The 25,659-nt window shown below is 40.9% G+C and overlaps 1 protein-coding gene across 4 annotated transcripts in view; it reads right to left on the reverse strand.

The window, feature by feature from the left end:
- atp11b (ATPase phospholipid transporting 11B) overlaps positions 1-21,802 on the reverse strand; it is an 82,882-nt gene extending 61,080 nt beyond the window's left edge. The window contains exons 1-3 of one of the 4 annotated variants that reach the window (XR_011521424.1): positions 21,472-21,801; positions 10,979-11,095; positions 5,766-5,855 (exon numbers count right to left, since the gene is read on the reverse strand). Coding sequence is in view for 3 of the 4 variants with exons in the window: in XM_015971066.3 (XP_015826552.3) it covers positions 5,766-5,855; positions 10,979-11,095; positions 21,472-21,498 (234 nt within the window). In the remaining variant the exon portion in view is untranslated. Of the gene's footprint in view, positions 1-5,765; positions 5,856-10,978; positions 11,096-21,471 lie in introns of all 4 variants that reach the window. The other 3 variants (XM_015971066.3, XM_015971067.3, XM_054752065.2) reach the window with 3 other exon arrangements.
- Positions 21,803-25,659: the final 3,857 nt, after the last annotated feature.

Here is a 25,659-nt window from a genome sequence, read left to right on the forward strand (position 1 = left end):
AGAAGCCATTTACAAGCTAACGTCAGGTAAACATAAAGCAAGCAGTAATTTAATAAAACAACTTAAAGAAATACTTACTGTGACCTTCGACAAGTTGAAAGTAACTAGATAAGTGATGAGATTAAACGTAAACTTCCACAGGTAGCGCATCTCGACTTGTAAACTGCCTGTGACGCAATAATCGGCCTGTGCATGCGCTGCACATGCGCATTTCCCTAAAGTAGCCCATTTCGACGGGGAGCACGGATAGTCGGAACACCGGCTCTCTACAAAGAGCCAGAAATCCCATCTAGGGTTGTCACGGTAACCGGTATAGCGGTAAACCCCGGTAAAAAAGTTGACAATAAAAATAACCGTCCAGTTTTTAAAAAACTATATTATCTCGGTGGGTTTACCGTGGCCGCGGTTTCGGCGCGATGACCCTTACCAGCCACCGTCGCTTCAGCTGAAGTTCCCGCTGCGCGCACACGCACTTTTTAATTTGCAATGGCACCAAAACTTTGAAGCTGAAATAATGGCCGAAGGAGGCGACGGCAGCGCCCAGGACATCCATCAGCCCTCAAAGAAGACTAAATCGGAAGTATGGGCATATTTGGGATTTCTGAAAAATGCTGAGGGACAGTTAATAGAAGACGGCTATCCCGTTTGCAGAACGTGCAGGAAACAAGTGTCTGCAAAAGGCAGCAACACTTCAAATCTCATGGCACATCTGCGTGACGATCACCCACGTCTCCACAGCCAGTGCAAGGTAAGTTAACATTAGCATTTTAGCTGAAATGCATGATGTGAGGACTTTTGGTTGAGGGAGAATGCAACGAGTCACTATAAACTGCAGCCGCAGCGTCCTCTGGCAGCATTTAAACCGTGTCACGGACACCCTGTTGCTGGATGAAGCATCTTATTTGTTGATGATGAAGAGAAATATACAATTAGTTCCTTGTCATGGATTTGTTTACTTATTCAATGCCATTTATACTTGAACATTTGGATTTGATTACATAGTGTAGTAGTTATTTTAGTAATTTGTTTAAAGTGGATATTTATTTTAAATACATATTTTTTAAGGTTGACTTGTACAGCGCTCAAGTCAAGTGTGGACTGGAGTTTTAGATTTTCATTTTGATAAGAAAACAAGTATATGAGAAAACAAGTGGTGTTTCTTTGATTTGTTTACATATTGTTTATGTTTTGAATGTTTGGATTTGTATAATTTAAACCTGCACTGACTACTGTAACAAGTTCCAGAAAAATAAGCTATTTGTTCCTTTACTTGTGAAAAGTTGCACTTTTGCTAAGGCTTTGTGTTATTTTAGGTTTAATAAACACTGTTAAACCTTTTCAGAACTATTTCAGTTTGTGTAGAACAGGACTATCAATGCTTTCTGAACATATGCAACACCGTTTAAAAAATACCGCGATAATACCGAAAACCGTGATAATTTTGGTCACAATAACCGTGAGGTTAAATTTTCATACCGTGACAACCCTAATCCCATCACTACAGGGACCACATTGTATCAGTTCAATTCAATTCAAAAATACTTTATTAATCCCAGAGGGAAACTGATTGCTGTAGTAGCTCAGAATAATAATAATAATAATCAAGTCATCAAAGAGTTGTTGTATATTACAATGGCTGTTGGCAGGAAGGATCTCCAGTAGCGGTCAGTGTTGCAGCCAAACTGAAGAAGCCTCTGACTGAAGACACTCTTCCGTTGTCGGACAGTCTTGTGAAGAGAATGCTCAGGGTTGTCCATAATTTTCTTGATTCTTTGGAGAATCCTTCTTTGCATTATCTCCTCCAGTGGTTCCGAAACTGCCGAAACTCTGGCTGAGTCCTTGAAAGGGCTTGGAGTTCCTCCATCTTGTTGACCAGTGATCTCACATTGCCCATTATGATCGATGGAAAAGATGGTTTGAATTTCCTCTTTCTTTGTCTTCGTTTTGCTCCCGCTCTGCACCCAGGCTTCTTGCGTTTTAGCTCATTTGGGATTTGTGGCTTCAGTTGAGGTATTATTTCAGCCTTTCCAATGTTAATCAGCTGCTCCCAATTGTAAACCAGCTTGTTGCCATGGTTATGCATCATAACAAATGCTCAAAAAGTGAAAAAAGCTAAAAAATAGCAGTAAAAATCCTCCAAGCTTCACAGCACCAGAAACAGAAAGGTAAAGTGTCCAAAAACTACAGTTTTTCTTGAGAAACTAGAAGAAAAAATGCCCAAGAAAAGGCAAAACTTACATATCGTCAACAGAGCTACTCCAACATGCAGCCGCCCAGAGCAGCGCAGTTCCGGAAACAAAAGTATAAAAGATGTCATACAAATTAGAGTGACTGGATCTAAGTAATTACTATTACATAATAACTATATCATTTTAAAACTTGAGGTGGAGATTAAAGGCACCCTGAGGTTTCTGGCTTTTAGGTATTTGAGGAAAAGCAATCATCAGTTGACTCTGTGTCACTGTGTTCACTAACAGGTGATGCAATACACATTCCTGTCAGCTGTTTCACAATGTTGCATTGTTCAACAGATGGCTGTAAAGGACACAGCTTAGAAAGAAATCCTGTTGTAGAGACAGAGAAGGAGAAGCAGCGCCGGCGCTCCGCACACGCACACCACGCATAGCGCGTAGGGCACCATGCTAGGGGAGGGGCACCAAATGCAAGCTTATGAAAAAATAATATATATATATATATATATATGATAAAGACAGATTTCAATTAGAAGATGTGCAAAGCAAGTTAACAGCATGTTTACAGAGAGAAAACAATACAAAAAGGAAAGGAGATGGACCGTGTCCACTTTTCACTTTCTGTCCGGGTGTCCGGGGGGTTCTTGTATTGATGAAAATGTCCGGCTTTTCATCCAGGAGCAGGGATCAAATTATGGGGGAGCTGTATATCCTACACATCCAGGGGAGCCGGAAAAAAAGTTTTCTACCTATATTACATCATTTATGGACCCTTCTGAGCAGAGAGCACAGAGAGTGGCACAGCGCGTTGTTGCGCAGCGATCCAGGCAGCTGCTTCCAGCGCACGGTCCATTCTCAAAGTGGCGCAGCCAAAAAACTATAATTAACACACGATCGTTCGTGTCCGCACATGTTCTCTACTTTCTGTCTTATTTGTGCCTGAAGCGCTCTGCTACTGCGGAGCTCATCACCTGTGCTGTGGTGATGTCACCTCACTGACGCAGCATTGAAACGCGCACTCCGCTTTGCGGTCAGGAGATCCCTTTGATCTGCTCAGAAGTAACTGATGAGGTGAAAAAGTAAGAATCCAGGTAGCAGATTTTCTGGAGAGTTTAGAGGAGATGCAGGAAGATGAGAGACAGACAGGACAGGAAATAGTTCAATAAAAACAAAACAAAGTGTTGAAAAGTAAAATGTAGGTAGATTTATCTCCACTATGTTTTTACCTGTATAAAACACACATGTCATATTTATACATTTGATACAATTCAGATCACCTTCAAAACTCTGTCACACACCCAGGGCCGTTTCAAGATATTTTGGGGGCCAAGGCTAAATGACCCCCCCCCCCCCACACACACACACACACACACACACCCCACCACCACCCCATAACCGGGCTCCACAGAAGCCTCTGTGTAATTCATACCCTGTCCAGTAGTGTTAGTTATACAGCGTTTATAAAAGCCCCTCAGACATCGCTGACATGTTCTAATATTATCAGATGAAAAACTAAATGATCAGACATGGCGTCTCATCTGCTGCTTTTCTAAACTTGCAAAAAGTAACAAAACCATTTGAAAGCCACTATTTGTGGATTCTCTGAAAGTTTCCATGGAGTGTGTGAAAACTTATTTTATCATTGATCCTATCGTCTAATCTCACAGCTGAAACAAGCATCCTTAATAATGTGTGCACGGGAAGCTTACCGATGCTGTTGTAAAACAAAAGGTATAATAATTTCTTATTAATAAAACCTTGTTGCAGCACTAAAGCAGAAAAATGAGATTTTGCAATAAATATGCAAAATATTTACATATGAATTGTTTTTGAGTCCTTTTATTGGCAGAATCTGATATTAATTTAGTTCTTACAAAAAAATGGGTCCCAATGTGGTTTGTGTGGCGTTGCCACAGTGTGATGTCATAGGCACAGATCCCCTGTCCTCTTGTTTGGAAATGGAAATATGGTCACCCTACATTAAACAAACTGTCCACCCGGGCTTTTGCGCTGCACAGAGACGCTTCGCTGCCTACGACTTTGAACGTTAGTTGAGAGTCAGTCTCATGCAGACTGACCAATGAAGAGAGGGCCTCAAGTTAAGACCCTCTCCTCATTGGTCAGTCCACACGAGGTGGGTCAAAGGTTACCCTGAGCAGGTTATGTGACATCAGGCATTCAAGTATTGAGTATATTCACTGAATATTACAGTAAAATATTCTGTATGTGACCATATTATGATGATCCTTGGGTCGTGATGATGGGGCCCTTTAATATTGTTGCCCAGGGTACAACAAAGTGTTAATCTGGCCCTGTCTACCGGGCGTTCATTAGTAGCTGAGTGAGAGAGGCTGAGAGGGAGAGAAACTCAGAGAAGCTTTAGAGCTTTTTTACTGCTGGAGAAAAAACGTAGCAAGTCATCATCTTCCTAAATGCAGCTATATCTTCTGAATCAGCACTTCTTTAAAGAAGAAATAGTTAAATGCAACAGAGGGAAAAATCCTTTTATTCAGCCTGTTCATGCGACTTGTATCAAAAAATAAGTCTGAACAGTGTTAAAGGTTGTTCATCTAAAAATAAACCTTGAAGAGTTTGAAGATTTTTTTTGTTTTAATAAGTTCATCTTAAAACATCTTTCTCAAGTAAAATAAAGTTCCCTCTGTGAGGTCAGACAGGCCCATCTGTGCTGTTTTGAAACAGAAATAAACAAATGAATCATATTTGTCCACCCAAATACTTAAATATCACATAAACAGGTAGGACAAAAACACCGTCAAGGTAAAGTAAGACATTTTTTTTTAAATAAGCGGCTGTTTGTGATTAATCATGAGTTAACTAAGGACAAGATTTATATCATTATTAAATAGCCAATGTGGCCTATAGGCTATGTAACTGAGATTTAATATGAACAATTAGACAAACCTATTTTCTAATTAGGTATTTGCTCCATGTTAATATATATTTCATAAACATTTACGGGCCAAGGGGAACATCAGCTGCTGATGGTATAATATGAAGAAAAAAGTCCATTATGCTAACATCCTCCCTTCATATTCAGAATTTTCTAGTTGTATATAAAATGTGTATATTGTGCCTCTCTAGTTCTTAATAAAGGTTAAATAGGTTTGAATTTAGTCATGTCACATGCCAGTGATTGTGTTGTTTTTTCTGTGTCTGTGTGTGTGTGTGTGTGGGGGGGGGGGGGGGGCACAAAGACTTTGTGCTTAGGGCACCAAAATAGCTAGCAACGGCCCTGAGGAGCAGGGTGCTTCAAGTTAAAATTTAAATGCATCAGTCAACACCAAACCCAGCTTCAGCTCAAGATGACTGATTTGTACTGAAGGCATAACACTTTGGGCAAGCTGTAATAACACACATTACGTGTGGGGGTAACTTTTTAATTACAGAGTCAGACCTATTCCCCTCCTAGTCCCTCGAGTTAGTGACACATTCACTCATGCAAAAACAAAGGCTCTGCAAATGGAATAAGGAGGTCAGACGTGACTCATCACCAAGCTAACGGAATACACTACCAGCCCAAAGGCCTTTTTCTGTGGATGTGTGTGACATTACCTGTACAAGGAAGATGATGAGGAAATAGAAGTTTGCTATTCTCCTAAACTGCTCAAACAGATTCTTGGGGACAAAATTCCAAACTGTGTACTGAAAAAGAGAAAAACACATATTTAGTACAATATTTACCAAAAACAGAGGAAAAACAGCTGCCTTATGCTAACAGGCACATGTCATCACATGACAGCGCCGAGGAGACGCATCGAAGAGAGAGAAGGGGAGAAAAATGGCAGGGGGCGCACCAACTGACTTGGTGTCTAAAAAAACACAAGTTCTGCCATTTGGGAGTATTTTGGGTTCAAAGCAAACTTAAAAGGAGAACCGGTAAACACTGATGAGGTAATTTGTGCAAAAGATGCAGGCCCTGCCGGTGCAGGAGTGAGAGTACACTGTGTTAAAATGTAGAGGAAGTCGGACAGTATTAAAATTTGGATACCGCCAAAGCCTTAAACGCATAAAAAATAAAGCTGGTGGCAAAAAAGTATCTTTAAAGAGACTTTAAAGGATTCTTCAACTGCTCTCACAGCAGAAGGAATTACATGATTCAAAATTAATTTTCCACCTTTTTATTACAAGGTGAAGGTCAACACATTAAGGCACAGGCACACTCTGATTTTACTAAGCAAGACTTTCACACTCCTGTTATCTGTATCATCATTTAAGATCAGCCATTACTGCTGTTGGCATGAAGGATCCAGTTTGGATTGTCGTTCTTTGTCCTGTTAGTCAATCTTCCACCTGACCTATTACATATTAACAACAAAAAAGCTTTTTGTTTGTGCTCATTCTGTTGTTACCAAGTAAACATCTGACCGTTCAGCCTCCATGTTGAAATTCCAAAGCAACGGGCACAAAAAGATTCTGTTCCAACATTCCAGGTTTTCTCTGAATGACGCTTGTTTTTCAGCCGTACTAAAACCGTCAGCGATCAGAAAATGTTTGTGGTTAATTTCTTAACCTAAATTGATCTTAAGCTTCATTTTAAACATTTTTTTGCTAAAAAATAATTTTTTTTAATTACATTCTTTAGGAGATTTTCATTAGACTAAATAAAATGGCCGATATGTTCACGCAGGTGACATTTAGATGTTTTGTGGGCCTGACACACAACGCATGGACAAATGAACCAATCACATTACTCCGTTTGTGAATGCAGAGCACGAGGGTTCCTCATGCTTTAGATTGTTGTTTAATTTTCTTTTCACAATACGGGGCAGCAGTAGCTCAGGAGGAACAACGGGTTGTCCAGTAATTGGAGGGTTGCAGGATCGATTCATGGCTCGCTGCAAAAATTTCAGCTGTTGTCCTTGAAAAAGACATTTACCCTCCTTGCCTTCTGGTGGTGGTTGGAGGGTCCAGTGATACACGTGCATGGCAGCTTCACCTCTGTAAGTATGCCCCAGGGAAGCTGTAGCCCCACTGTAGCTCATCACCACCAGGGTGTAAATATATGTGAATGGATGAACGACTCTAGTGCTACCACGATTAGTCGATTCATCACGATAACATCGACAAAAAAAATAAATGTAATAACCAACGTACATTCTGTGAAGCACTGTTTTTTTTTTAATCTTGCCGACATCTTCTGCTAATTTCTGCTGCTTTCTGCCTTTCTGCTCAAGGCACATGTGCAGTAGTGGCCACCCGGGTCAGCCGTCGCATCGCCAGAAAAAAAGACACGATGGCGAGCCGGCAACGTAGCTCAAAATTTTGGGAGCTTTTTACAAAGAAAAAAAAGAGAATCACGTACAGTGTGAAATCTGCAAAGTAGAACTCTCCGTTCACGGGAGCACAACAGTGATGTGTGAACACCTTGTACGCCATGTCAGAGTAGGAAGAGGAACAGTCGCCTCTGTAAGTCAATTCCCTCTTGTTAGCTGCTAACATTAACGGGGAGTTACTTGTGTTTATAGCAATGACAGGAGTGACAGTGATTTTATTACCTTTAGCACACGTATGTCATGGATTTGATCTAACATTACAAACGCTAATGTTTCATTGTATACAGCTACGTTATTGTGTTAAAAATGTGGTCTTCAATGGACGGGTTTGTTTCAAGCCAAAATCATGCATGCCTCGGCAAACAAAGACAGACATGAGGCCCCTGTCGTTTGATAAGCTATCATCTTGTCTTTATTTTTAGATGATGATGGGTATATCAGAGCACTTGCATACTGGTGCAATAAGCTATACGTTATGCATGACACGATTTATCGCCTGATTGCCAAAAGGAAACTGGTGATTAGTCGATTATTAAAATAACTGTTTGTGGCAGCCCTAAACGACGAAGCACTTTGGAGTCCTCTGACACTGAAAGGTGCTATACAAGTACAGGTCATTGTTTATCATTTAAGTGTGATAATCGGGGCGACACCATTGGTCAATCAGCCAGTAGAGGACGATTTTCCTCAGCAGAGAGGGTAACCCTTCACCTGTTGGATCAGCTAAGACAGCACTCAAAAGTTTGAAGCCAGTATAATTATGCTAACGGGGGTTATTCTGAGAAAGAGACAAACCTGATGGAATTGTTGAATGTTTTCAACAATTCATCATGTTGGATTGTGGAAATAAGACATGTTGATTAACTCTTTAACCCTCTGGGGTCCAGGGTGTAATTTGCAGTTTTTGACTAATTTAGAGTTTTCCTTTGTATTTCCAAAATAAAAACCATAACCACTGCCTTATATGGTATCAATCTTTTCAGCACAACCTGGACTTTATGAATTTATACTTATTTTTTCTATTTGGACATAAAGGGGTTGCATATTAGACCTTAAATCACTCAAAACATAAAATTCGAATTGGAAAAAAGTTGCTTATTTTACTGTGAAACCAACAAACATTTATGACGAATGTTTTTTATAATTTAGAATGGTAATCTAGACTGTACATTTATAAAAATTATGAATAAATATAGCAAATAACACATTTAAAAAAAATATTAGCCCTCTGGGGTCCAGGGTGTAAATCACCGTTTTTGACTCATTTTGGTTTTTCTTTTGTATTTTCTAATAAAAACAATAAATATTGCCTTATGGGGTATCATTGTTTTCAGGACAACCTGGACTATCTGAATTTATACTTATTTTATTAATTTGGCAATAATGTACATGCATTTTGGAGTGGGGAGTGGCTTTGGCTCACGCCACGGAGATCGAGATCTGACAGCTGCATGGTGCCGCCCACTCCACTTGTTGGATCTCAGAGGAGCTGGATCTCTGCCTTCATCCTCTACCTCATCATGACCCAACTCTTCTGTGAGGAAGGATGGATCTGCCACATCGTCATCAACATCCTCGCTATTTGCCTCAGACTCCAGCTGTGAGTCTCCGTCCACTTCCTCTGCTTCCAGTTCAAAAAACAGCCGTACTATCTGAAATGCCTTGTGGACATTTATCCTTCTCTCATCCTTTATATAAGCCTAATAAAAGCCTACTAAACTGCAGAGACAATATATCTGTCCGGATCGCTCTAAAATATGAAGTTTACCGTCAATATCTGTCTAATTGTGTGTGGTTACTCCATTCGCTTCATTGCTTTCCCCGCGAACCTTTTTGCGCACATCTCGTTACTCGTGAGGCCTTCCTCTCTCTCTCAGCTTCATAATGATAGTTTTTATCAATTGAATGTGTGAGACTTCCAACAACAGCAAAAGGATCTCGTGTTTTTGTGGGTTTTTTATGTTCACAAGCACATTCCCTCTCACAGATTACTAAACTGCTGTTTTGACAAGTTATCAGATTGTCTAAAAATAGGTCGTTTTTTAGTTTAGTATAACTGCGCTTTTACGTTGCCTATTAACAAATTTTAAAAACTGGGGTGTAGTTTATAATCTCCTTTTTAAAGCTGAATTGAAACCGAAACTCACGGAGGCGGAGTCTTGCTGCTACCGCTTCCCAAATCAGACCTGTTCAAAAGATGCGGATACGCGTCCATGGACCCCAGAGGGTTAAATTGAGTTAATTTGTTGGAGCCTTAACAGAATTGCTCATAACAAAACTATCATCAAACAACGGTCAGTAAATTTGTCCAATTGCACATTCTTAACAGACCCCCACCCCCTCACAAAACAAACTAACTAAACATTCTGAACATTTCGGATATGCAGGACCTGGTTACACAGCGGCGCGGCTATAAAAGAGCAGAAAGGCTTCACAACTATAGAGCTCCGGGAGTTGACGTCACCTTTCCTGGCATGCAACAGTTCAAATTGAATGGCGCCATCTTGGCAGGCAGTTACCCACAGTTAGGCTATTGTTATTTGCAGAAAACCCAAACTAGAAACGGGAAATATGGTAGATACCTGCTGTGGCCCAGGATGCCATAACAGACGCAGACCAGATGAGGGAAGAGCCGAATTCCCCAGGATCCGGATCACAGCTAACATTGGATCATTGCAATAAAACGCGCTAGTGACCGGGCTAAAATGAAACTGTGGGATTCCGGGAGCAAAGGTTTTTGCTTCCGCAGCGACCAATTCATATCAGGTAGTTAAACCAACGTTTCTTCGACTGTATATGGTATTTATTTTGAATACTTTTATTACTATTCTTAGTGGGCTTTCAAAACTTATTTTGGCGTGACATTCTCTGTCTTGTTGCACATAGCAATAAATAAATATCACGTAAAACCTTGCCTAATCATTCGTGATTTCTACGTGCTGCTGTGTACATAACCCTGCTTGATTCCGTTTGTATCCCTCCTGGCTTTTGTATGTTCTTAGTGATGCTTCAGAGTAGGACGAGGGAAATCAATGAGGAAATTTTAAATATCAGGGTATCTCCAATCCGGTAAAAGGTCCGCTCCGACAGCTTCTGGAGTTTTAAAAATTATCCCAGGGGAACGGTGAGAGTTGGAGATGTTTAGTCTCTTTAATGTCTGAGTGCATAAAACGATCTCTTCGGTTTTAAAATGTGAAGTAAACTCTGACCGAGTAAAATCCATGCCAGCCCCGTTCAATTTGTTTACCTGTGTTGCCTGCCAACATGGCGTCTACTCTCTGAGAACCATGTGACGTCCGGAGCTCTATAGGGCACGAATTCCAACTATTATAAAAGTTAACACGGAGACACATCATGTTTGTTAATAAGCTAGACTAATAGAATGGTCAGGCACTCATTTTTACCTTTTACAACCTTGTTATACAATGGCAGTAGCTATTAAACAAAATCATAAAACAGGACACAAATACTAGTAAAAATACATTTGAATACCTTGGATGAAATGATTCTGTTGTCTGCAAAGCGTTGTGGGATGTAATGGCCATGCTGGGGGAAACGGTTTGCTACATAAACTGTCCTGGTGTCACTTTGATGAGGTGGGTCGAAGCCCTGGGAGAGGACAGACAAAACAATGAGGATAAGAGATGGAACAGAAGGTAAAGGGAGGCAACGCGTTACTCACATCATGTTCAGAAAATATCCCAATAAATGGTCAGTCCAAATCTACCTCATATTAATTTTCTTTTTTATTGGTTTAAAGAGTTTGAATTTGACTCTTGCTCTCAAACCTATCAGCTGATTCAAAGTAGTGGCAGAAAGACCTGCCCTGAGAAAAGACTAATCCTACTGAATCGTGTGGATTCTTTAACCCACGAGAACTTTAATGAAGGCATTTAAAAGTCTTAAATGAAAACCACATTTTCACAAAAACAATAGGTATATTTCACAAACACTTATTTTACCGCATCATGACAAACTGCTATTTTCTCACTGTGGATTACTGATTGGTCACACAATCTGAACAGGAAGTATAAAGAAACTTCATGTAGAAGACTAAACTACTGTTAAAACTTTAATATGTGACACGTTAATAAACTGCAGGCAAATAAAACACCATTGAAATAATAATTGTTATAGAATGGAAAGCCGAGTGAGCAGAAAAACGATCAAATCTCATTGGGCCGGCCCTGACTTGTGCACACGGAGAGTGACCGACCACCACAGAACTGTCGGTTTCAAATAAAACCAGGAACATGAAGTCACTGATGAAGCTGTTACGGTTTAACAGAAATAAAGTAAAAGTGTTGTTTTAATATAAAGCAAACAAAGATACACAGGGTCTAAAAATAAGACTTTGTAAACTTGAAACCACAAGATTTAACCAAAGGCTTTTAGAATCATTGGCTTTAAATCAATGAGCAATTAAAACTGCAGATACCTCAAAGTGATCTTGGAATCGAGGTCCGTACACATCTTTCTTAATACACAATTATGCATCTGCCGCAGGGAATCTGGACATTGATTACTGAGTATTTCTCACTCAGCTCAGTTCAAGACACTAATCAGCTGAGTAAGTTGCCTAAACTATGTTGAAGTTTGTGTTTTTCCACACACCTAACACACACACTATCAATCATGTGCTATTGTAACAAAGATGTGGCCTTGGGAAATTAGTAGGGATGCAACACTATGAAAAATGCGGGACAATATCAATATCTGATCATTTTATTTCCGTTATAGCTGAATACTAATATTTACAGATATTACCACGAATGCTTGCGGTTATTTGGCTTCCAGCTGTTGCTTCATCCACTTTCTATTGTTGGCTAACTGTAGCACACATTTGTTTTTGAGCTTCTGAATGGTGGTTTTCCAAATAACAAATTAAACTGGTGGTGGATGAACATGTGACAAGTCTTACACACTGTTTTTTGAGTTTCTTCTGACACAGTGAAAAAAAGACAACCACCCTGCCAGCGTTGCGTCTCTGCTTCAGTTTCACAAACAGTTTTGTGCTGCAATATTATCATTGTCAAATGACCAAACGATGTCGCCCTCTGCTGGCCGCAAGCAAAAAGGTATAAAACATACCTTTTTTACACCGAGTGTGGTTACATGTGCACTGACCGACATGTAAGTCGATCCACGTCGATCTTATTGTAATAAGCTGGAAGTCTTAATCCTAGTTTACATGCGCAATAGAAAATTGGCCTCTCAAATAAAGCTTGTTCCACTCCAGTACACTAGATGGCGACATGCCGTTTTCCATGTCGGCAGTTTCCCGGTTAGCTTATAGCAACACAAGCAGTAAACAGAGGCTGGTGAGAGTGAAGCGCATGGAATTGAAACAGGATATGCACGACGGCTGAAGGAATGCACAACAACAATGCTGCAGCACAGCTTATTTGGTACGTACTAGGGCTGGGCAATAAATACAAAATGTATCGTCATCAAAATTTCTGACTGCTATCGAGAGAATAATCCCCATATCAATAAATTTGATTTAAAAAAATGAAAGGATGTGTGTAGGTTGGAAACATTCATGTACTTTTAAGAAGCTGTACCACCTTGAGTCACGTAAAAATGTGACTCAAAGTAATACATGTGACAGTCCCATCTAGTGGACAACTTTTGTTTTTGCGCAAACCTGTAGTTATTGTTATCAAGGTGAAATCCTCAAAATATCGGGATATTGATTTTAGGCCATATCGCCCAGCCCTAGTACGTACTGTCCTGTTTTATGGTGTTACGCATGTTGCTTTGTGACAATGGACTTGTCATAAAACCACTTCTGTGGTGTTGTCAGTTCTGGAACGCGAGTGCCCAACTGGTTTAGTTCAGCTAACCCATTTACATGCAGAATGTAATCGAATGCTACCACATTATCTGGGTGCTACAGCTTGATTAGAACCCCTGCGCCTTCAGCCTGACTAACATGCTTACATGCAGTTAAAAAAACTGACGTGAATATTTAAACATCCTTGGTATGTTCTTACTGTGTCTAGTTTCTAATTCCATTTTTGGTTCTTTTTAAAAGTTCACTTATGAGTCAGAAACAGAAGGCAGTATAACATTTATGGACATGAAAATAATCAGGCAAACAGACGGGACCCTAAACATAAACACATATGGAAAGCCAACACACACAGACCAATATTTATTATGGACATCAGAACACCCTACCATACACAAATTGTCAGTAATCAGAACATTATATCACTGAGCAAACATGGTAACAGAAGAAAGAGACCGTAAACAAGAGGACAAACACATACAACACGGTTTAAAGACCTGCGGATACCCGACACGGGCAATAAACAAAGGAAAACAACAAACAACAACAGAAAGAAAAGAACAACCTAAGCAAAGAACCAGATACCCAGAAAGACAAGAACCAAAATCAGTGATAACCCTACCATACATCAAAACATAACAGAAAAAATAAGAGCATCAATGAAAAAAACACAACATAAACACACCAACAAAACCATACACAACAGTTAGAAACAGACTATTACACCCAAAAGTCAAGATACCAGCTGGACATAAATGTGGAGTTGTTTACGAAATCCCATGCAAACTCTGCAATAAAACATAGATAGGAGAAACCGGACGCCAACTCAACACACGAACAATAGAACATAGAAAGGAGTGCGAGAGAGAAACAAGTCAAAAACACACACGAGCAGCAAAACAAGAAGCAGAAAGTACAATAAAGTCAGCCGTAACAGATCACTGCACAAGAGAAAACCATATAACGGACTGGGACAACACAAGGATCATAAACACCGAACAACAGAAAGACAAAAGATGGATAAAAGAAGCTATAGAGATAAGGAGACGTGGATGCGGGACCATGAACAGAGACGATGGAGTTTACTCATTGGATCGCGCATGGGACTGCATCATCGGAGAGAGCAGCAGAGGGCGACATCTAGGGATGCACCGATGGATCGGCATTTGATTGTAATCGGCCGATAGCGCCCCTATCGGTTTTGATTGGAATTTTCAAAATAGATCAAAGCAAACCGATCAGGTAGGGTTGTCACGGTAACCAGTGTAGCGGTAAACCCCGGTTAAAAAAAAAGTTGACAATAATAATAACCGTCTTGTTTTTTAAAAAAACTATATTATCTTGGTGGATTACCGTGGCTGCGGTGTAGGCGCGGTGACCCTTACCAGCCACCGTATCATCGGCTGAAGTTGCCGGCGGCACATGCACGCTTTGTTTACAACAAAACTTTCTTGAAGCTAAAGCTGAAATAATGGTCAAAGGAGGAGACGGCAGCGCTCAGGAGGACATTTATTATCCCTCAAAGAAGACAAAGTCAGAAGTACGGGCATATTTTAGATATTTGAAGAATGCCGAGGGAGTTTATAGAAGACTGTTTGCAGCACGAGCAGAAAAGTGTCTGTGAAAGGCAGCAACGCTTCAAATCTCATGACACATCTGCGTGACCATCACCCACAACTCTACAGTCAACGCACGGCAAGTTAACGTTAGCGTTTTAGCTAAAATGTGTGATCCGAGGATTTGGGTTGAGGGAGAATGCAACGAGTCGCTATATAAAGCAGCCGCAGCGCCGCTACCTGCATATAAACCGTGTTGCGGACACCCCCATGTTGAAATTACTCGATGCATTACGGGGCTTCCAGGGGCAGATAAGAGTTGGTCTTTCTCCGAGAATAATTATGAATTTAACAATGATTACTGCCTGATGACATTTTCCCACATCTGCAACGCTCACTGGAAGGACACAAACCGAGGACAATATTCTCCTGATATACGGATTGCTCAAGTAAGGGTAAAAAAAAAGTATCTGATTAGAAGGCTACTTGAGTACTGAGTATCATCTGATCTAATATTTTTAAAATGATGACATCAAACAGACATAAAATAAGAAGTTTGGGCAAATATTGGTATTTTAAAGACTAAAGGGGAAAAATGTAAACAAATAAACAACATATCTTAGGTGTGTTCTTGCTGTGTCTTTCTTAGGGCTGGGGGTAAACGATTATTTTTAAAACGATTATTCTGACGATTATTTTATCGAATAGTCGACTATTCTAATGACTATTTAGAAAATTAATCTAATGATTATTTTTCTATTGCACAATTAACAAAAACCAGAAAATCTCAAATAAATTCCTCAAAAAAATTGATAAATTCTTACTGTAAGAGAATAAACACTACAGACCTTCCATTTTGTATAACACTGCTTTTATTGTGTTGCGGTTGTTTATGTTCTGGTGACGTGTAGAACTTGGGAGTGCAGGCTGCTGCCTGAGAGGTGGTAAAAGATGGTGTGTCTCCATGCTGCTTTGTTTTGGTCACTTATGTGCGTGAGGCGAGTGGTCTTACAGGTTAAACCAAACTCAAGGTGATATTTTAAACTAAACCGAAAACCCACAACACTCTAAATGTAATAAAAGGGAGATCTACACCACAAAAAAGATGAACTCTAAACCAAAACGTAACAGCTTATCCCAACGCAAGAAGCTGTTAGCGAAGATGCTAACAGTAGCTTTACCAACATTAAGTTCAAGTTACCAAGTTTAAATAAACCAAAATCACCCAGCAGCAAACAGACCAGCGCGGAGGAGAGACTGCTACCACCAAAACAGCTCTCCTCATGTCTGAAAGAAGCTCCTTTATGAAGGGAGAAGCGCTCCCGGTGATGTTCTACATCTGCGGTAGAGACGAAGCAGCGCATCTGACCCCGGAAGTTGTTGTCCGTTGCCGGGAGACGAAGGCGGGCAAAACAGGAAAATAATCTAGTAGTGGACGGACGTTGTTCCGGGTCTTCGGTGTTTGGCGGAGATGTTAGTGAAGGCGGAGAAGAGGGCGAACTAGAGGAAAAACAGGCAGATTCCTCCTCTATTTACAAACTCCTGGGGATGAAACAAGTGGGCGCGGTGCGTCGACTTCCGGATCTGACGTCGACAAATTTTTAGAATCGAGCCGTCGACTTCGTCGAGGCTTCGCTACAGCCCTAGTCTTTCTAAATCCATGCTTTCGTTCTTTTTTAAACACAGAAACAGTTTTGTTTACCTGTTTGTAGCTACAGTTTCGCCGACGGCTGCCGGCTTCTTCAGGCTGACGCTGATGGTGGCGCGTCACTTCCTTCTCCGTTTATCTGCGGGCAGCAGAGGACGTCGTCGCCCTCTACTGCCCACTCTCCCCTCTCCGACGATGCAGTCCCATGCGTGGTCCAGCGTGTAAACTCCGTCGTCCCTGTTCATGGTCCCACATCCACGTCTCCTTATCTCGATTGCTTCCTTGATCCATCTTTTGTATTTTTGTTGTTCGGTGGTTATGATCCGTGTGTTGTCCCAGTCCATTACATGGTTTTCTCTTAAGCAATGATCTGTTACGGCCGACTTTTTTATTATACTTTCTGCTTCTTCTTTTGCTGCTCTTGTGTGTTTACGATTTGCCTCTTTTACACGCTGGACCACGCATGGGACTGCATCGTCGGAGAGGGGAGAGCGGGCAGTAGAGGGCGACAACGTCCTCTGCTGCCCGCAGATAAACGGAGAAGGAAGTGACGCGCCACCATCAGCGTCAGCCTGAAGAAGCCGGCAGCCGTCGGCGAAACTGTAGCTACAAACAGGTAAACAAAACTGTTTCTGTGTTTAAAAAAGAACGAAAGCATGGAATAAACAACATAATTACAAAATAACACATTTTAGGCAAAATTTAGACACAAACTGAGGACAATATTTCCTGACATACAGGGTTTATTTAATTGTGTGAAAATGTAGCAAGTTTAAAAAAAATACCGCGATAATACCGAAAACCGTGGTAATTTTGGTCACAATAACCGTGAGGTAAAATTTTCACACCGTGACAACCCTAATACAGACCATTTTAGATTAGGTTACATTTCCTTTATTCCCAGATTATGTAGTTTGTAGCACTCATTATAATGTTGTAGAAAATTTCTGGCCAATCCACGTGATCGGTATCGGTGATCGTATCGGTGATCAGCATTCTTTGATATCGGTATCGGTGATCGGCAGCAAAAAACCTGATCGGTGCATCCCTAGCGACAACGTCCTCTGCTGCCCGCGAATAAATGGAGTAGAAAGTGACACCACCATCAGCGTCAGCTCTGACGATGTTTAGCAGTCGGCAAACGAAACTGTCAGCAAGGTAAAGAGAAACCTTTCCTGACGTGAATCTTTTTAGAGCAATAGTTTGGTTTCCTGATGTGCATGTAAACGCACTGACTGTGTGCTAAAAAGAACCAAACAATGGAATTTCATAAACAACACAGAACGAACGTACTAAAGACATATCAGATCAGTTGAGAGATGCTAAAGCTTCCATTACAACAAAACGGTACAAATAAGCTAACACTGCAAATGAAGAAGATTCTCATACCTTCAGTCTAAGCTATGTCACACATTTTCTGATCACACTTTTCAGCTGAAGTGTTCACATTTATCCAGTGAGGTAGACACACAACAATGGAAATAGAAATTTAAAAAACACACAGATATAATAATCAGCCACCATGTGGTTAACACATATACACTCTGTGGCTAAAATCTGACTTCTCATTTTGTCTGCCGACTCTAATGCCCACTTCAATTTGAAGGCAGACAGGTAATTACACCCTGCCTGAAGCCTACAAGTCCCCCAGTGCCTTGGAGAAATCACTGCCCCGAACAGTCACAATGCAAGACGACCAAAGCTGTACACCAAGTTGTACTAAAGGCAGAGAGGCTTTTAATCAAATGCAACAAGCTGGATGTGGAAACCAGCAGGCAATCGTTTCGTAAAGACCATCCAGCAAAGAAAGAATAAATTAACACAGAGAATAATAAAAGTGCTGGTAAGTACATATGCTGCTGTTGTTGTTTTAGAGTTCATGATTAATTACACCGGTAATAACCAACATGGACATGCCAAACTGATATCTAACAAGGCATAATTGCCCAGAAGAAAAACTATAGTCATGGGATGGTAATGTTTTATCAAGGGTGGAGTACAATATATATGTATTAGTTTTTTACTGCTGCATGACAGCAGACTACTAGAGTTGCTACAGCAAAGAGCCTCTGACTGTGACTGCAAATATAAAGAACATCCCAACAAGCCAGGATGACAAGTGCATGCGAGTCAAACATTACAATTCCTCTCTATTTCTCACAGCTAAAGATTTACTACAGTAAAGTTTACTGAAGCCTAGAGCCGTAAACATCTGAGATGTTCTGAAAGCCACATCCAAAACAACATTCAATGCCTTGCTGCAAAATATCCAAGTAAGCATCTCAGTGAGTTTTCACAGATGCTAAGATTACGTAAGCCGTAATTAGAGAAGCTCCTTTATGGCATACATGCAGAAGTAGTGACATGAAGTCAGCACTGCTTATAGAAAGAAACCTGTCAACCTGTCACCACCACATCGCTCTCGCTGTTTCTGGGAAAAATAATTACATCAAAATGGCCTGTATTTGTATAGCGCCTTCTTAGGGTTCTGCAACCCCCCCAAGGCGCTTTACAACACATTCAGTCATCCACCCGTTCACACACATTCACACGCTGGTGATGATGAGCTACAATGTAGCCTCAGCTGGCGCATCACACCACCACCACCAATAATACATGATAATAGAGCTGCACAATATATCGTAAATATATCGTTATCGCGATATCAGCATGCACAATATACATATCGCAAAGAACAGATAAATATCGCAATGAATGGTCAGCTCAAATGTTTGCTACACATGATACATTCTGTCAATCAAACGGAAGCATGATGGCTTTTTTAACTAATCAAATAGAGCTCTTCACCCATTTGGCCAGTTGGGTGGGTTCTCATAGGTTAGATGCCCACCCCCGAGGTGGACGGTACTTAACTCATTCACTGCCAACCGTTTACACATGGACGTTCTACTTCCTGATCATGTGACGTGTGACATATGTGGATGAAGATCGGCTTCAGAGCTGAGATGTTTGTTCTCTCAGCGTGGGGGCTCGTTCCGATGCCCAAACTGTAAAAAAATGCAGTGAACAGTTGGATCTAAAATGACGACTTTAGTCGTCAATGGCAGTGAATGAGTTAATTTTGATGGTTAGCAAACACCTGAGTTTGCATTGTTCAGCTCTTTTTGCGGATTCTGCTTTTCCCAGGATCCACTGATTGCCTTTTCTTTTTCCCTTTCCTCACATTTTTGCTTTTCTCGTTTTTATGATTTTTTAATTTCTTTGTTTTTGATTATTTTTGTTCCTGAGTTAAGTTTTTATTCATCGCAAGTTATATCGTCATCACAACATTAATGACTTATCGAATATCGCAGGTTTTCCTAATATTGTGCAGCCCTACATGATAAGCAGCACTTTGCTGCCTTTCAGCTGATATCAAGGCCAGACAAATGCCCTCCAACAAGTATTTTCATTAGGGCAGGTGAATTAGGATGCTCTTTAATTACACTTTTAATTAACAAGGCAGGTCAGTTTTGTAGGATGGGTCAAATAAGCTGAGCTGCAGCAAATTAGGAAGACGTTCCTTTCTAAATCGACTCAAACTCTCTGAGGTTTTACTAAAAGGCAATGGTCAAGTGGAAAAAAAACAGGCAGGAAAATAAGAAGACAGAAAATTCTTTAAATATTTTAAGCATATTGAGCAGTGACATGAAAATGTGACATGAAGACCCAACATCAGTGGTTTAACCATGTGTCTTCTCTACCACATCATCTCTGCAAATCACACGTTTCATTTACTCACAGAGTGAATGTCAATAAAGACTTAAATCCAAGCATGCCTTGAACTGAAATGACAACATTTAAGACATTAGAGCTATAAACACAGTGCCAATGAAACATCCCCTAAAACTAATCTGAGCACAATGATGCTGCTGTAACTCACAATCTACACCAGGGAAACTGGTTTGAAAACAAACCAAAAAGAACTGTATTTACTGTTTATAACAACCTGACAAAGCAGTCTTTCTCAAACTAGTAGTTTGCTGAGCAGGACGTAACATGCAATCTAATAACTTAAAAACTAAATTTTCCTAAACCATTTCAAGCTGTAGTAAACTGACTGAAGCTTTACAAGACTGCATTCAACAACACAAGGTGTTTGATAAACTATTTATTTAATATCAGTAATATGTCTTGCTGCTCTTTCAATCAGGGCTTCCACTAGAAAAGACAAGCTGCCTTTCAGGTCATTTGTCCTAAATAAAAACAAGTGGATGTAAATGTTTATGTGGATTTATTTCTATCCGTTTTAAAGCCGCAATTAAAAAATTAAGGGCGTTCTTTCTGCGTCTGTAATATTAAATCAGGGCTTATCAAAGTGTAGCTTTATTGTTTTTACTTGTACGTGACTTTATCACCCATCGCCAGTAAACAACTCTAGAATGATCTTTACGGATATTCCCGACAGAACATTACAATGGACGTGTGTTGTTGCAATAATTAGCGGCATGTCACGAATTAAAAACAGAGACATAAACCAACCGGTATTTTATTTTTTTACACTCTCCAGACGTGAAGTGATATCCCGCAACAGCAACGTTTGTTTTCAGCTAGCCAGTAGGGGAAACAACACCGTGGTAAAACTTGTTCAAACTGCTCCACTTCACCTACTTCTACCGTGTTAGCTAGCTGGTGCTCGGTTAGTGGAGATTCAGGTACAATTACCGTCAGAAAACACGTTCAAACTACATTAAAAACGACTTAAACTCTAAAACGGACCCACAAACCGTGACAAATTCTGATCTTATTACATTAATTCACGTAAGTACCAACTGTTAGCTTAGGGAAGGTGACTGTAGCCTGACCCGTCTACCTGTCATCAAGGAAGCCGAGACAAACAACGGCAATGTTTTCAACAGCTAAATAGTTAGGCTAGCCTGCTGAATTCAGACAAATAAAGTTCACGCAGCTTTTCGTAGGCTAGCTCGAGTCACGTTAGCCAAGCTAATGCAGTCCGACATTAAAACACGGCTGGGAAGAGTTTTACCAGCTGCTGGCGTATCCACCGCAGCATCTTCTTCGCACAGGCGTTAGCCCTGCGCTAGCAGCACAAGCTACTCCCGCAAACCAGTCCCGAATCCGACAGATATCGTCCGAGCGGCGGCTGTTCCTGGTAGCATTGCGCGGTGCGGTCAAGCAGCGGGACCAACTGGACATTAAAGCTCTGTCATTGCGCGGTAACGTCAGGCAGATGATTACAGGTAAAAGTGACAAGACGACTGGCCATGGAGTCCCGGAGAGCTCCGCTTCCACATCTCTGCTCTGCTGCCACGATCACTTTACATGCACTCGCGCGCGCGCGCGCGCTGTGTGTGTGTGTGTGTGTGTGTGTGTGTGTGTGTGTGTGTGTGTGTGTGTGTGTGTGTGTGTGTGTGTGTGTGTGTGTGAACACACCACTGCCACCCACTTGGCTGCATTTTGCTGGATTCCAGTCAGCCGTTATATACATTAAATGACATCACACGGGGACAGAAATTTAAAGCAGGTTATGACTACACGTGCTTACTAAAAACTACGTGCAAAAACACATACGTGCATCATATGACTGAAAACACAAACATTGTAATCATCCGTGGCAAAGGGAGCAAATGCTAATGATCCTGTGTAATCAATGTGTGCCAGTAGCTATATTTGGAGCAGAGCAGCTGCAGCTGCGCACACAAACACCTATACATAAACACACACACAAGCACGCACGCACACGCACACACACACACACACACACACACACACACACACACACACACACACACACACACACACACACACACACACACACACACACACACAGCCTCCTGCAAGTCAAGTACACATTTCATATTTGCATGCTTTTGCACTGACATGATTGTCTTCAGTCTTTCTGTGTTAGAGCTGCCTCCTCACTAGATTTTTTCAAAGCCCTTTTCTAAGGCAAAAGCCACCTATGTGCATTTCTCTCATGGATTAGGTTTAAGGTCTCAGAAAGTCAGAAGAGTTTAGAGCAGAAAGTGTTGCAGCAACCTGAATTCAAAGCGTGCTCTTCTGTTACACACAAAAACAGCGTTGTATTATATCCAGCCCAAAATTGCCCCCATGCATCCAGTAGAAACGCCATCTTGCAGCGACAGATTTACTCTTCAAATCCTGAGCATAATCTGCTGTCTGTGTTTGTGTGGGAGCCCAAAGCTCTGGTCTATCCATGTGACCATCAGTAAAATCCCTACTTTGCACTGACTTACATAACGCAACCAAGGCAACAACATCTGGAAGTTCCTTTCCTACAGCAGGGATGAAAACAACATCAATCTGAGGTTAGCAAAGACTTGGAATAAAAATAAAATATCTTAATGAATGAAATATCTTTAAGGCAGCAAAAAATAAAACATTTTTTATTCAAATCCACTTTCCCAGCTCCTCATATATAACTGAATATATATATATATATATGTATATACATATATATACACATATATAAATATGTATATGCTTTCGACATGGTTGATCACGCTATTTTACTAACTCGGCTGTTGTGGTGTACCTCAGGGCTCTATTCTTGGACTCCTTATATTTAATTTATATATTTTGCCCCGGGTGACGTTTTTAAAAAACACCATGTTGACTACCATTTATATGCAGACGATTGCCTATTATATGCCTCTGTGAAGCCTAATGACTCCTTACAGCTCCTCGTTGAATGCCTCAATGACGTGAAGAGCTATCTGTCTGAGAACTTTCTTTTGCTGAATGATGCCAAAACAGGCTATCATTTTCAGCCCTAAGACTTCCCCAAGCCCCCACCTAGCCCCCAACTGACCCTTCCTTTTATTTCAAGTGGGTTGAAAACCCGTGTCACAAACTTAGGGGTCGTGATGGATGCTAACCTAAAAATGGACATTCAGACCTGAGCCATTTCTCTAAAGTTAAGCCCATTTTAAAAAGGCCTCATCTCCATTCAGTTGTCCATGCCTTCATTACCTCCCGTCTCAACGACTCTAATTCAGTACTAAATGGTATCTCAACCTCCACTCTCACCCACCCTCACTGCTAGTGCAGAACGCAGCAGCTCGATTCCTGACTGGCACCAGGCAGCAAGAACACATCACACCGGCTTTGGCAAATCTCCGCTGGCTCCCCATCTATCTCCAGATACGTTTAAGATCCTGGTTTTTGTGTTCAAGTCCCTCAATAACTTAGCACCTGCTACTTGTCTGAGCTCATTAACCCTTATGTCCCTATGCGATCCCTCCAGTCAGCCGACCAGCACCTTCTTCATGTCCCTAGTTCCCGCTGTAAGTCCCGCGGGGACCGGGCTTTCTCAGTTTGACCGAAGCTCTGGAACCACTTGCCCCTCCCGATCAGACTCTCTTCCTCTCTTTCCCTTTGTTTAAAAACTCACTTTTACTCTCTGGCTTTTAATTCAGCCTAATTTATTCTCTTTTTCCTTTTCTCTTGTACCTGAATCACTCGATTTTAATAGATTTACTTTTTATTATGTTTAATTGTTTTTATTATGTGTTTTTGTTCATCACTTTGGTTGGCTCTCATGCCGTGTTTAAATGTGCTTTACAAATAAACTTGGAATGGTATTTAGAGCAAGAGCCTAAAGATCAGATAAAACCTGTTAAGCAAAAGCACAATGTGTGTTTGATGACCAGTCTGCTACTGCACAAGTGAGAGTGGGTCTTTTGCATTTAGGTCTATTACAGAAAGAAGGTTGTTGCTTCTAGATATGCAAATAGTCCTCTCCTCTCCTCTCCTCTCCTCTCCTCTCCTCTCCTCTCCTCTCCTCTCCTCTCCTCTCCACCGTCTTTAACAGCACTAACACCAGGCTATTTAGACCCCAGCTACCTGTTTGTGTTGTTGTGAACATTTGTTTACCCGTGAGGACAAAGACTCCAGGGAGCACGACCGGAATATTTATACTGCCTCTTAGGGAAATAGAAATTAATGGATTGGTTTTTAAATGGGAAGCCTGAATGGATACCAAACGGCCATTAGTAAAATTAATAAATGAAAACTCAGCTTTCCAATCAGGGGAGGCACAAAAATGACACCAGAGGGAAAAGATGGTGTTCTTGTCTAGAGGCTAACAGCTTGAGTTGGCAGCAAAAAAGTTAAAAACTGTAATTGTTCACTTGTTATTATTGTATTATTTAATTTTTTCCTTTTTTAATAATTCATATGAGTGAAAACTGTGTTTGAGATCTAATGTGTGGTGTAAGTCTCCCTCTTGAGGTCAAACGCGGGTACTGCACTTAATTGACCTTATCTGTGCAGATATTTACATCTTGGTGTATTTGTTATGACTAATTATCCGCCTATAGCTTCTTATCAGCTACATTTGCACAGTAAATTCTGTGAGTGTGTGGCCTGTGAGGGTTTATGTTTTCCTATGAAGCTCCTAGATCTCTACCTAACACCCTGACCTCCTTGGACTGTTACCCAGACAGGCAGCGGGAAGCCAGCTTCATCCACTTCACTGGTCTCGGTCTTGGATGGCAGACGGTGTGTGTCTGTGTGTGTTAAAGAGGTCACCGCTGAATGAAGCTGGACCTTCATGAAGAAAACCCACAAACACTGCAAAGGATTTTCTGTTGGATGAAAAGTGTCAGAAGAGTGAAAGAAAAGGTGTCAATGACGTTATTTTATTTACAAAGAAGAAGAGATGAATGTGGATTATTAGACACTGGTGGGACTTTCTGCTGCTGTCTCTGGTCGGTCACATGCGGGAAGTCAGAGTTTAACTTTGCATCAATTTTTATCTCCAAGGGTTCAAGATTAAAAAGTACCAAATACACGCTTGTTGTTTTAATCAGTCCAGTTTGACATTAAAGAGCTTCTTGAGCAACAGGTCCGTTGGAGAAAGAGATGTTGGAATTCTTAATTATAGATTTCTGAAATGAAAAATTCTAAGTGCGTCTAGGAAAACTTTATTAATGTTACTTAGTGCATTATTAAGCTTTAATATACTATTAAATAAAGTATTAACAACTACTTAATATTAATGTTAATATGAAGTAATACGTTACTTCATCCAGCTCTGACCTTCAGCTCTTGCTGGGTAGGTTCGTGGCCGAGTGTGAAGCGGCTGGGATGAGGATCAGCACCTCCAAATCTGAGGCCATGGTTCTCGACCGGAAAAGGGTGGCTTGCCAACTCCGGGTCGAGAGAGAGGTCCTACCTCAAGTGGAGGAGT

Source organism: Nothobranchius furzeri, chromosome 8 (assembly GCF_043380555.1).
Source record: "Nothobranchius furzeri strain GRZ-AD chromosome 8, NfurGRZ-RIMD1, whole genome shotgun sequence".
Classification (NCBI taxonomy): domain Eukaryota; kingdom Metazoa; phylum Chordata; class Actinopteri; order Cyprinodontiformes; family Nothobranchiidae; genus Nothobranchius; species Nothobranchius furzeri.